We start from the raw sequence: 14,278 nt of genomic DNA, 5'->3' as shown, positions 1-14,278 counted from the left end.
TGCTTAGGAGTATTTCGTTCTGCAATAAAGCCCTTTTGTGGGGAAAAACTGATTCTGATTGGCTGGGCCTGGCTCCACAGTGGCTGGGCCTGGCTCCACAGTGGGTGGGCCTGGATGCCAAGTGGGTGGGTCTATGCCCTCCAAGGCCAACCAATGGCTGCACCCCTGCCCAGTCATGTGAAATCCATAGATTAGACCTAATGAATTTATTTAAATTTCCTTATATGAACTCTAACTCAGTAAAACCTTTGAAATCATTGCATATTGTGTTTATAGTTTTGTTCAGTATATATCATATTTTGACTAATACGATGACTTAATGACTTCAATCATCGTCCAACAAAATGAGTAATCTCTGGGCATCGTCTTGTGGTACTTTAAACCACATCAGGCAACCACTTTTGAGGTCTTGGAAAAATACCCCAAAAACATTTTTTGGAGGCTGTATCTGCCCTTTAATTTAATTGTACACCAGCAAGAGACCATTTATTTGGCTGGCTTTGTTTTTGTACTGTACAATGTACAGTATTGTACATATGATGGCAGAGTTTGCAAAAACAAATGACCACCCGATTGATAGGCTATAAATCTTAATGGAAAAAACAATTGGCATGCTAACTGGCTACACAACACACACGGGCACATACAAACAGGCCTTACTTCTTCAGAAAGTTGCAGGAAATACAAATCACTGATTTCTTTTTATGAATTATGCGAAACGAGTTACATTTAAATACCCTACCGCTATTTTTCGTCTGTGAGCTGCACCACATGACAACCAATTGTTTGAGCTGTGCACTCTTGCTGCCTGACCAATGATGTTTTGCTCAAACTAATCTATGAGTGTGGTGTGTGTGTGTAACACACATTATGTAACACACACATTATTTCACCTTTATTTAACTAGGCAAGTCAGTTAAGAACAAATTCTTATTTACAATGACTGAACCCTTCCCTAACCCGGACGACACTGGGCAATTGTGCGCCGTCCTATGGGACTCCGGATCACGGCCGGTTGTGACACAGCCTGGGAACGAACCAGGGTCTGTAGTGACGTCTCTAGCGCTGCAATCCAGTGCCTTAGACCACTAGGAACATAGTAAGGTGTATGTTGATCGGCTAATGCTGCCACAATTGCCCCTTTTCTCCCTCCCTCCTCTCCATCTTTGCTAGGGATTTCTGAGATTTTTGTAAAAAAATCTTAAGCTAATAAGTGGTTTTTGCCTTTTTTCTAACAAGGGGTATGGCCTACCCCCGCGCACCGTCTCAATTCGAGCCCTGCATATAGGAGTGTGTTTCAAAGAGCACTCTTTTTGGACAAGTCTGAGAGTGAGCTACCTCCATCTCTGCTATCTATTTAATTGCGTGTGTGTGTTTTTGCTCTCTCTTACTTCAGCTGTCTGGGTTCACAGTCCATGCCTGGGAGGAGCTGTCTAGCGGTCTGTCTGACATCATCGCTGTCCACCAATAGGCTGCGGCGGTGCTCAGCGTGCACAATAGCCACTCGCATCCACTCCATCAGGGGCGGCAGCAGCAGGAAGGGCCTATGGAAGACACAGAATGGTGTTACAGAACAATTCACACCCCATCAATACCTGTATCCTTCAGAAAGGGGCTATGGAGAGAGAAATCCTCTATTCCCTATTAAGTGCAGTAATTTTGACCAGGGCCCATAGTGCTCAGTGACAGGGTGCAATTTGGGGCGCTTGATTTTTGCCCCAAATATGAGCTCCAGGGAGGAAAAGAAGGTTAAGGAAAGAAGGGCTTGTGTCCCAAATGTGTAAAACAGGGCTTGTGTCCCAAATAGCACCAATATGAGAAAAGTAGTGCACTATTTAGGGGATAAGGTGCCATTTGGGACACACTCAGGGGCTGGATGGGAAACCAATCTGTCCCAAATAACATCCTGTTTTGAAAGAGGAACTCCAACTTTCCAGTCTAAATATGCATTTACTAAATGTAGCAAGTGATTTAGCTACCCAGGAGAGTTCAGGGAGAGAGAGAAAAGAGAGCGAGAGAGAGAGAGCGTGTTCTTTCCTTTTTGAGTATCTCTGGCTCAGACCTGAAGACCAGCATTCAGCAGGATAACATCTCCTGACCCTGAACACCACTTGTGTGTGTCTGTTTGTACATCTTTTTGTATCTTGACTGGAACGAATTGCAAAAATTGCTGAAGTTGGAGACTTATACAGTGGGGCAAAAAAGTATTTAGTCAGCCACCAATTGTGCAAGTTCTCCCACTTAAAAAGATGAGAGAGGCCTGTAATTTATCATAGGTACACTTCAACTATGACAGACAAAATGAGAAAAATCCAGAAAATCACATTGTAGGATTTTTTATTGAATTTATTTGCAAATTATCAGCTATCTCTGCAGCTCACCGATCGCTGCAGCTGTACACATTCCATCTGTAAATAGCCCATTCAACTACCTACCTCATCTCGATATTGTTTTTATTTATTTTTTTGTTTTGCTTTTTTGCACAACAGTACATCTGCACATCTATCACTCCAATTTTCTAAATTGTAATTACTTCGCTATTATGGCCTATTTATTGCCTTACCTCCTTACTCCATTTGCACACACTGTATATAGATTTTTCTATTGTTATTGACTGTACTTTTGTTTATCTCATGTGCAACTCTGTGTTGTGTTGTTTTTTTCTCGACCTGCTTTGCTTTATCTTGGCCAGGTCGCAGTTGTAATTGAGAACTTGTTCTCAACTGGCTTACCTGGTTAAATAAAGGTGAAATAAAAATACTATTAAAATTATTCTGCCTGCTAGCCATGTAATAGAGATGGAAGCGGTCAAGGGGGTGAGACCAGAATAGAACCAGAGTCATTGATTCCCGCCCCTCTTCTTCACCCACCACTTAACCCCCCCCCCTAAACCTGAGCCTGTTAGCAACTACCAATTCCCCCTAAACCTTTTAAAATCCCACCAACACCCTACCCCCTATTTCCTAATCACCTGTCCATCAATTGCCTACACACACTCACAGAACTTCCATCCCCCACCCTCAGCTCCCACCTACCAAGCCAACCCATAGCTGCAACCCCCAACTTCAATTATTCAAACCCCCCCAGCCCCCATCGGGCCCCTGGCTGCCTCTCAACTGTCAGACCTCGGTGACAGCAACAGAGACTTTCCCTGTTCTGTCACTCTATGTGAATGTACTGGAGCATCTGTCCCTCTTTCTGTCAATTCAATTCAATTCAAGGGCTTTACTCACTAGAGGTTGATAAGACAACTGAATGACAGTATCAATGCTAGCCAACAATGCTATTGAAGTTTAAGAGTGCTAACAATGAGAACAATGTGAATGAGACCACCTTGGAGTTGCCTACTGTGCCAGAGTGTAGATGCATGAATGACACCACAGGTGTTCGGGTGCTCATTATCCACAGTCAATACACACTACGGAGACGGTGTGTGTGTTCGTGTGTCTCCAGGGCGTTGCTCAGAATAACATCACAGCAGGAGTGTGTGTGATAACACAATCTTTAGAGATGAGGGAGACAGTGTTCAAAACACTCATTACTATCACTGTTGCTGCTTCACACGATCAAAGACTGCAATAAAACAATACAACTCCTCCTATATTGATGTTTTATTGTCACATACACCAGATACATGCAGTGAAATGTGTTGTTTTACAGGGTCAGCCATAGTAGTACGGCGCCCCTGGAGCAAATTAGGGTTAAGTGTCCTTTCTCAAGGGCACTTTGAAAATATTTTTAACCTTTAAGGCTTTTCGAACCCTCTAACCACTAAGCTACGTGCCACATATACTCCTATTGTTTACTACTGGCTCTGTAATCCCATCTATATTTAAATATAACAGCAAACACTTAGACAATAATATACAAGAATCCAGATACGGCAAGTAGTGATATTGTTGATGTGTTTGGGAGTGAGGGAGGGAAGGAGGGAATTAGGGAGGGAGAGAGAGAGAGATATTACCATAAGACAGACCACATATTCACCCGGCACACCATAATTGACAAACAAACCAAAATAAAAGCAGAAAAGTCTTCTCATGTTGATTTCAAAAAAGCATTTGACTCAACTTGGCATGATGGTCTGCAATATAAATTGATGGAAAGCGGTGTTGGGGGAAAAACCTACAAATGATAAAATGCATGTACACAAATAACAAGTGTGCAGTTAAAATTGGCAAAAAAAACACAGATTTCTTTCCACGGGGTCGTGGGATAAGACAGGGATGCAGCTTGAGCCTAAACCTCTTCAACATATATATCAACAAATTAGCGAGTGCACTAGAACAGTATGCAACACCCGGCCTCACCCTACTAGAATCTGAAGTCAAATTGTTTGCTAATTATCTGGTGCTTCTGTCACCAACCGAGGAGGGCCTACAGCAGCACCAAGATCTTCTGGACAGACACGGTCATACTGGGGTCCTTGACAGTGAATCTCAGTAAGACAAAAATAATGGTTTTCCAAAAAAGGTCCAGTTGCCAGGACCACAAATACAAAATTCCATCTAGACACTGTTGCCCTGGATCACACAAAAAACTATACCTATCTCAGCCTAAACATCAGCACCACAGGTAACTTCCACAAAGCTGTGAAGAAACTGAGAGACAAGACAAAAAGGCACTTCCACGCCATCAAAAGGAACATAAAATTCAACATTCCAATTAGGATCTGGCTAAAAATACTTGACTCAGTTACAGAATCCATTCCCCTTTATGGTTGTGAGGTCTGGGGTCCACTCACCAACCAACAATTCACAAAATGGGACAAACATCAAATTGAGACTGCATGCAGTATTCTGCAAAAACATCCTCACCAAATAATGCATGCAGAGCAGAATTAAGACGATACCCGCAAATGATCAAAATCCAGAAGAGACGTTAAATTCTAAAACCACCAAAAAGGAAGTGATTCCCAAACCTTCCATACCAAAGCAATTACCTACAGAGAGATAAACTTAGTGAAGAGTTCCCTCAGCAAGCTGATGCTTGCTGAGCAACACAATTAGACCCAACTAAATCATTAGAAAACAAAAAGATAATTACTTGACACATTGAAAATAATTTACCAAGGAAACTGTGCAAACTGGAATGCTATTTGGCCCTAAACAGATACTACACAGTGGAAGAATACTTGACCACTGTGACTGACCCATAAATTAAGGAAAGCTTTGACTATGTACAGACTCAGTGAGCATAGCCTTGCTATTGAGAAAGGCCACCATAGGCAGATCTGGCTCTCGAGAGATGGCAGGCTATGTGCACACTGCCCACAAAATTATGTGGAAAATTAGCTGCACTTCCGAACCAAACGTGACCATATTAGAGATACATATTTCCCTCAGATTACACAGACCAACAAATATTTGAAAAATCGAATCCAATTTTGATAAAGTCAGATATCTATTATGCGAAAATTCAGTGTGCAATCATAGCACCAAGATGTATGTGTGTGTGAGTGTTTGTCTGCTGTAGATCATTTTTCTCCAGTAATCCCACTTGACTTTTAGAAGACCATGCACACAGGTAAACACTCCTGCTACCAAACCACACAACAAAATTAAATCAGAATGCAAGCAACAACATTTGTTATAGCACTTGGGCTACAGTCAGCAAACATGGGGAGTTGAGATGATAGTTCCAATCTATGTACGTTGTAAATTGCTGTGCAATGTGCTTTGCCTTATAACTCAAATTCCAAATTCTCACCTGTTAGTCCTCCCCCTGCTTAAACATGGGCGGTGCTCTCTTTCTCTCTCGCTTACTCTAATGCCTGTCTCTGACTCCTGCCATGACAACAAAATGAAATCCGAATGTAGGAAATAATTTTTTTGTTATAGCACTTGGGCTATAGTCAGCAAAGGTGAGTAGTTAAACAGATAGAGAATTCAAACTAAAATGCTCAATTGATGACCTGTTCGTCCTCTCCCTGCCTTAACATGGGTGTTGCTCTCTCTCTCACTACCGCCATAATCATATGACCAAATACCATTATCATATGACAAGAATGGCTAGCCTTAACCATGATGGGGTTAGCTTATTAATATTAATTAGATTCTGCTTTTATTATTTAAATCATGTATTTACTGGCTGACAATATGTATAGCTAGCTAGCTGATTACATAAACTCAGCAAAAAAAAGAAATGTCCCTTCTACAGGACCCCTTCTTTCAAAGGTAATTCATAAAAATCCAAATCACAGATCTTCATTGTAAAGGGTTTAAACACTGTTTCCCATGCATGTTCAATGAACCATAAACAAGTAACGAACATGCACCTGTGGAACGGTTGTTAAGACACTAACAGCTTACAGACGGTAGGCAATTAAGGTCACAGGTGACTCTGAAAAACACTTAAAGAAAGATGCCCAGGGTCCCAACTCATCTGCGTGAACGTGCCTTAGGCATGCTGCAAGGAGGTATGAGGACTGCAGATGTGGCCATGGCAATAAATTGCAATGTCCGTACTGTGAGATGCCTAAGACAGCACTACAGAGAGATGACGGACAGCTTGATCGTCCTCGCAGTGGCAGACCACGTGTAACAACACCTGCACAGGATCGGTACATCCGAGCATCACACCTGAGGGACAGGTACGGGATGGCATCAACAACTGCCTGACTTACACCAGGAATGCACAATCCCTCCATCAGTGCTCAGACTGTCCGCAATAGGCTGAGAGAGGCTGGACTGAGGGCTTGTAGGCCTGTCCTCACCAGACATCACCTGTCTATCACTTGTTTACTTTGGTGCAAATAAATAAACTATGCATGTGTCTGTATCCATAATTGTCACCAGGATCACTCTACTCTGTGTCGCTTTACTGCATATTAGTTATGACAGCACAAACAACACTCTGGCTCTCAGCCCCCTTTACAAATAAAGCATTTTCATCTCCAATACTAAACACTTATTGATTCACCAAAAAGCTGCTCTCTAGATTAAACCAATCAGAAACCAGTTCCACATTCCCAGAGGTGCTGTATAAAATGAAAAAAATCCCCCTATCCTCTGGTTTATTGAATGGTCTACTTAATTTATGGCCCTCTCGTATCTGAACAAGAGGCCTGAAATGGGACACTCTCAGCAGTTTTAAGACAAGAATGGAGTGTGTGTGTGCACATGTTTGTCCTTGTACTCCTTGTACCTTGTGTGTGTGTGTGTGCATCGGTGTGTATACACACCACTGCCAGTGACCCACACAGGAAATTAGATGGAGCGTGTCTGTCTGTATGTACCCCACCCATCATCACCCTCACAATCTGTCCCCATCACCATGTTACTCCACAACAACACACACACATACAGACCAGCCCCCAACCTTTCACAGCTCACCTCTGTCCATCAAAACCAGATGCCCGCATTGGACTGAAACTAAATAACACGAGGGCTAGTCCACTCCACTAACCCACTTCCAAACACTATCCCCCCACACTAGTGTTGTCACGATACCAGAATTTCCACTTTGATACCGATACCAGGTTTAGTATCACAATTCTCAATACCGTCACGATACTTGATACCGAAACGAAACCACAACAAAAAAAATAAAAAGGCATATTAGCCAAAAGTCAGTTATTGCTCTGTTCTATTAATGGGAATCTTTTGAGTTAAATATTTGACCATTTTTATGTGTATTTTTTTGAGACAGCCATGTATGTATTAATGAATAGATTATACAATCATACAATCAATTTGACTTTGTTTTTACCAATCTAACCACAAAACAACATAATGGTAATAATTCATTTGAATGGTAAATCTCCATTGATAAACTGGGTAAATCAAGATGTAGTCTAAGTCTATTCAAAATACAGGTGAATGCATATTATTCAAAAGGATTGTGTGAATGCATTACTATTTTGTTATTTGAGCTTGTTTTAGCTGATTTCATGAGGCTACAAAATCCCTTCTATTTAGGACACGTTTTATTGGCAACTGCGAGGATAACAATATTATTTTATTGAAGTGATCAACAACATTTGCATAGAATAAGCAATCTCTTCTTATATAAAAGTGTGCACTGTCTCTTTAAGAAAAAAAATATGTAATTTGCGAGGCAGAACGTGGCTGTGTAATCTGACTTTGTGGCTATGGAATTTTGTGGAAACCAGACGGGAGGCGAGGGAGACTAAAAAGTTAGAATTTTTAGTGGCGAGGGAGACTAAGTGGCGTTTTGTTGACAATTGGCAAATTTTGCGTTAAGGTTAGCATATTATCACAAACAAAGTACTAGGGTACTGAATTGATGTTTGCTTCAGTTGTAAGCTAGCAAGGAAAGGTAGCCTACAATTAAAACTGAAAGCTACCGGTATCGTCCTGTATTGTAAAGTGTTCTAGGCTGATCGGACATTGTTTTGCGAACAGTAATGAACAGTTTCAACATTTGTACATGCCGTGTTAAATTATTCAAGTGCGTTAACTTCTGTGCAGAATGAGTGGGGAGCTAACACAGACTCTGGGCTCAGATAAAACAGGCCTAAGCACCATTCTCTTTAGGATGGCTTTCTGTGGATAGATGTGCTCCTTGGTTTCCAAGTCCCTTGTAGCGTCACCTGTGTTTTTCCTATTTGGTTTCAATTTAAAATGTCATGCACTTTGAGATTATTCTGTATAATGAAAAGTGCTTTACAAATGTAATAAACTGTTATTATTATTATTAACAATGCAGACAGCACTATTATTATTAACAAACCAGACAGCACTAGCAATGAACTGGAGCAGGCACGCTCTTCGCGCTATAAAGGGCTGTGCTGATAGACCTGATCCTCTCAATCACGAAACACATTTTACAGAAGTTTTTTTTGTATCGAAAAACTACCGAAGTTTCGGTATACCGTGCAGCACTACCCCCCCCCCCACACACACAGCTGGTTTTGTACTAAAATCACGGATTACAAAAACTCTTTGAGACAGTAGATGTGGACTTCACATACATGTTTTTAAACAAATATATACAGTGCATTCGGAAAGTAATCAGAACCTTTTAACTTTATCAACCAAAAAAATTAGGTTACAGCCTTATTCTAAAATGGATAAAACATTTCCCTCAGCAATCTACACACAATACCCGATAATGACCAAGGAAAAACAGAAATATCTTCACATAAGTATTCAGACCCTTTGCTATGAGACTCGAAATTGAGCTCTGGTGCAGCCAGTTTCCATTGATCAGCCTTGAGATGTTTCTACAACTTGATTGGAGTTCACCTGTGGTAAATTCAATGGGTTGGACATGATTTGGAAAGACACACACCTGTCTATATAAGGTCCCAAAGTTGACAGTGCATGTCAGAGCAAAAACCAAGCCAAGGTCGAAGGAATTGTCCATAGAGTTCCGAGACAGAATTGTGTAGAGGCACAGAACTGGAGAAGGATACCAAAACACTTCTGCAGTATTGAAGGTCCCCAAGAACACAGTGGCCTCCCTCATTCTTAAATGGAAGAGGTAAGGAACCACCAAGACTCTTCCTAGAGCTGACCGCCCGTCCAAACTAAGCAATCGGGGGAGAAGGGCCTTGGTCAGGGAGATGATCAAGAACCTGATGGTCACTTTGACAGAGCTCCAGAGTTCCTCTGTAGCGATGGGAGAACCATCTAGAAGGACAACCATCTCTGCAGCACTCCACTAATCAGGCCTTTACGGTAGAGTGGCCAGACGGAAGCCACTCCTCAGTAAAAGACACATGACAGCCCGCTTGGAGTTTACAAAGGCACCTAAAGGACTTTCAGACCATGAGAAACAAGATTCTCTGGTCTGATGAAACCAAGATTGAACTCTTTGGCCTGAATGCCAAGTGTCACGTCTAGTGGAAACCTGGCACCATCCCTACGGTGAAGCATGGTGGTGGCAGCATCATGCTGTGGGGATTTTTTTCAGCGGCATGGACTTGGAGACAAGTCAGGTTTGAGGGAAAGTGAGAAAACCTGCTTCCGAGCATTCAGGACCTCAGACTGGGGCGAAGATTCACCTTCCAACAGGACAACGACCCTAAGCACACAGCCAAGACAACGCAGAAGTGGCTTCGGGACAAGTCTCTGTATGTCCTTCTGTGGCACAGGCAGAGCCTGGACTTGAACCCGATCAAACATCTCTGGAGAAACCTGAACATAGCTGTGCAGCGATGCTCCCCATACAACCTGACAGAGCTTGAGAGGATCTGCAGAGAAGAATTGGAGAAACTCCCCAAATACAGGTGCGTCAAGCATGTAGCGTCATACCCAAGAAGACTTGAAGCTGTAATCACTGCCAAAGGTGCTTCAACCAAACACTGAGTAAAGGGTCTGAATACTTATGTTTCAGTTTTTTTTTTTTTTTACATTTGCAGAAATGTGATAAAACCTGTTTTCGCTTTGTCATTATGGGGTAGATTATTTCATCAATTTTAGAATTAGGCTGTATTGTAACAAAATGTGGAAAACCTCAAGGAGGCATGAATACTTTCCGAATGCACTGTATATCCATTATCAGTGTATTTTACATTGTAATAAAGCCAGTGCAGGCTTATCACAGTAAGGTGTTTGCACCCTAACCCCTGACTCCTCATCCTACCCCTCAACGGCTGATCTTAGCTTAGAGATCCTAGATTTAGAGCCAATGAGATGTAAATACAAACAGGCCAGCCAGAGTTTAACTGACCTCTTGATTTGTACACAGCACGTGTCTGGACTCATGTAGATCCGGGTCCATTACAACTACAACAGATCTGATAGCAATCTAATAACGAGACAGACTCAGACCTTGGTGTTAACAATATTAAGTTGCCCTCAATCACAGATCTAGGATCATATTATCTTGCTTCCACGCATAAATGTAAACACTACAAAATGGAAAATATCTGACCTTGTATCAGTGTTTAGGGGCAACATTATCTCCCCACTTTGTATCATCACTACACATTGTCCAATTAGACAGCCACTTTCTACAGCTAGAGCCTGTGTGTGCGTGTGTGTCTGCATGTGTGTGTCTGCATGTGTGTCTGGGTGTGTGTGTTTAGGGTGGTCTGGGGAGTCACTCATGCTTTGGAAGCAGAAAATATTGGTCTGGGAAGGGAGAGGAGAGGTAAAGAAAGGGTAAAGTAAATTGTCATTAACATCTCTCACTGATGAAAGTGGTTGTTTACATTAAATAGTGGGATTTAGTGGGATGACTCGGTGTCATTCAAATATGCCACACATGTACAAAAGAATGCGCACACACATGCCCTCGCACACACTTGTAACAGACGCACACAAAACACACACACACACACATATTAACACAATGCTTTTCTGGCATTGTCTGTTGAATGTTGAATTAAGTATGTAGTTGTGGTTAGAGTTTACAACAAAATGTTAATGGAGGTTTCTGGAGAGAGAGTGAGGGGGAGAGAGAGAGAGAGAGAGAGAGAGAGTGAATGAAAGCAAGAGAGAGTGGCATCACACTATAATTATTGTCAGATACTAATTGTACCTCCCATCTCTCACACACACACACGCGCACACACACACACACACGCACTTGTAGAGGTCTGGTGGAATGGAGAGTTGTGTGTGGTGTTATTTTCTCTTTGATAATAATGAGAAGAGCATATTTGCTCTTTCATCTCTTCAGTAGGTCCTATGATTGAGTGTAGTCTGGTGTGAAGGTGAACGGAAAGGCACTGGAGCGACGAACCGCCCTTGCTGTCTCTGCCTGGCCGGTTCCCCTCCACTGGGATTTTCTGCCTCTAACCCTTTTACGGGGGCTGAGTCACTGGCTTACTGGTGCTCTTTCATCCCATCCCTAGGAGTGGTGCGTCACTCGAGTGGGTTGAGTCACTGACGTGATCTTCCTGTCCGGGTTTGGCGCCCCTCTCGGGTTTGTGCCGTGGGGAAGATCTTCGTGGGCTATACTCGGCCTTGTCTCAGGGTAGTAAGTTGGTGGTTGAAGATATCCCTCTAGTGGTGTGGGGGCTGTGCTTTGGCAAAGTGGGTGGGGTTATATCCTTCCTGGTTGGCCCTGTCTGGGGATATCGTCGGACGGAGACACAGTGTCTCCCGACCCCTCCTCTCTCAGTCTCCGGTATTTATGCTGCAATAGTTTGTGTGTCGGGGGGTTAGGAACAGTCTGTTATATCTGGAGTATTTCTGCTGTCTTATCCGGTGTTCTGTGTGAATTTAAGTATGCTCCCTCTAATTCTCTCCCTCCCCTCCCGAGGACCTGAGCCCTGGGACCATGCCTCAGGACTACCTGGCCTGATGACTCCTTATTGTCCCCAGTCCACCTGGTCATGCTGCTGATTCAGTTTCAACTGGTCTGCCTGCGGCTATGGAACCCTGACCTGTTCACCGGACGTGCTACCTTGTCCCGGACCTGCTGTTTGTGACTCTCTCTCTCTACCGCACCTGCTGTCTCTAACTCTGAATCCTCGGATATGAAAAGCCAACTGACATTTACTCATGAGGTGCTGACCTGTTACACCCTCTACAATCACTGTGATTATTATTATTATTTGACCTTTCTGGTCATCTATGAATGTTTGAACATCTTGGCCATGTACTGTTATAATCTCAACCACAGCACCGCAGAAAAGGACTGGCCACCCCTCAGAGCCTGGTCCCTCTCTAGGATTCTTCCTAGGTTCCTGCCTTTCTAGGGAGTTTTTCCTAGCCACCGTGCTTCTACATCTGCATTGCTTGCTGTTTGGAGATTTAGGCTGGGTTTCTGTATAGCACTTTGTGACATCAGCTGATGTACAAAGGGCTTTATAAATACATTTGATTGATTGATTGATTGAGGTACGGTATGGGAGCCAGCTGGAGTAGATGTGTGCGTGTGTCTCAGGATTAGGGTTGCAAAGCTACTGGTAATTTACCAAAGTTACCAGAATCTACAGTACTTTTGGTAATTAACAGAAAATCTATGGCAATCTATCGTAACTTTGGTAATTTATACTTGAATAACTGTAAAAAATATATTCATATATAGTGTTAATTTATTATTTCTGGTTCATTATTGTCCATGACTTTCTAGTAGATAGAAAGTATGGTTCAAGAGAAAATAGCCTAATTAATCAAAAAATAATCTAATCAACAATGGCATTATTTCCAACTATTGGCTTTTCACAACTGATGCCAAAACATTCACAACAAATACATATTGACATTGTAAAATAAATAAAAGTTTGTAAAAAAAATTACCTTAAAAGGAGATTTCATGCTGACACCCTCATTCTAAACACCAATGGTATTCACCAAGTTGATGGTTTATATTTAGGATAATGTTTTACAGCTTTACAGACACCTGTGATAATCTGAAGTACCCAAAAGAGCCACTAGATGTCTTGTGATATATTACATAAAATCCTTGAGATACCAAAATTCTGGTCGTTTCCTGGTAAACGTAGAAAGTTTCCAGTAATATACTCTCCCTTTGCAACCCTACTCAAGAAGCGCACATACAAACACACACATATTCCGCTCCTACCATAACCAAACACAAACATTCCCTTGGATGCATATACAATCAAACTCGAATGAAAAACACACACAGCCCACGAGGCACAGACATCAATTCAACATCTATTCCACATTTGTTCAGCAAAATTTTATTGAAATGATTTCAAAACAACATTGATTCAATCAGTGTGAGCAACTCGGAGATTGACATGCCTAAAAACACTAGACTAGTGAGTGAGAGCAGCATCCACTTTGTATGCAAGAGTGCATAGATACCTTTACACAGCTCACCATAACATAACTCACAAGTGTGTCATTAACCCTTGAACATACAGGAGAAATTTCTCCTGAACCTCACGCATGCACGCATATTATTTAGAGTTGAGATTCTTCAAAGTAGCCTCAAAGCAGTAACTTCTTCAAAGTTTACCTTGATGACAGCTTTGCACACACTTGGCATTCTCTCAATCAGCTTCATGTGGAATGCTTTTACAACAGTCTTGAAGTTCCCACATTTGCTGAACACATGTTGGCTGCTTTTCCTTCACTCTGCGGTCCAACTAATCCCAAACCATCTCAATTGGGTTGAGGATGGGTGATTGTGGAGGCCAGGTCATCTGATGCAGCACTACATCACTCTCCTTCTGGGTCAAATAGCCCTTAAATAGCCTAGATGTGTGTTTTGGGTCATTGTCAAATCATAGTCCCACTAGGTGCAAACCAGATGGGATGGCATAGCAATGCAGAATGCTGTTGTAGCCATGCTGGTTAAGTTTCCCTTGAATTGTAAATAAATCACTGACAGTGTCACCAGCAAAGCACCCCCACACCACCTCCTCCATGCTTCACGGTGGGAACCA

At 42.2% G+C, this 14,278-nt stretch overlaps 1 protein-coding gene across 1 annotated transcript in view; it reads right to left on the bottom strand.

The window, feature by feature from the left end:
- Positions 1–14,278, bottom strand: part of abtb2b (ankyrin repeat and BTB (POZ) domain containing 2b) — a 146,355-nt gene that overhangs the window by 17,390 nt on the left and 114,687 nt on the right. Inside the window, exon 4 of the mRNA XM_020455657.2 lies at positions 1,392–1,544. Within this exon, the coding sequence (XP_020311246.1) occupies positions 1,392–1,544 (153 nt within the window). The remainder of the gene's footprint in view (positions 1–1,391; positions 1,545–14,278) is intronic.

Source organism: Oncorhynchus kisutch, linkage group LG22 (assembly GCF_002021735.2).
Source record: "Oncorhynchus kisutch isolate 150728-3 linkage group LG22, Okis_V2, whole genome shotgun sequence".
Taxonomy (NCBI): Eukaryota; Metazoa; Chordata; class Actinopteri; order Salmoniformes; family Salmonidae; genus Oncorhynchus; species Oncorhynchus kisutch.
Note: the sequence above shows the minus strand (reverse complement) of the source record. Positions and strands in the feature narration are given on the sequence as shown.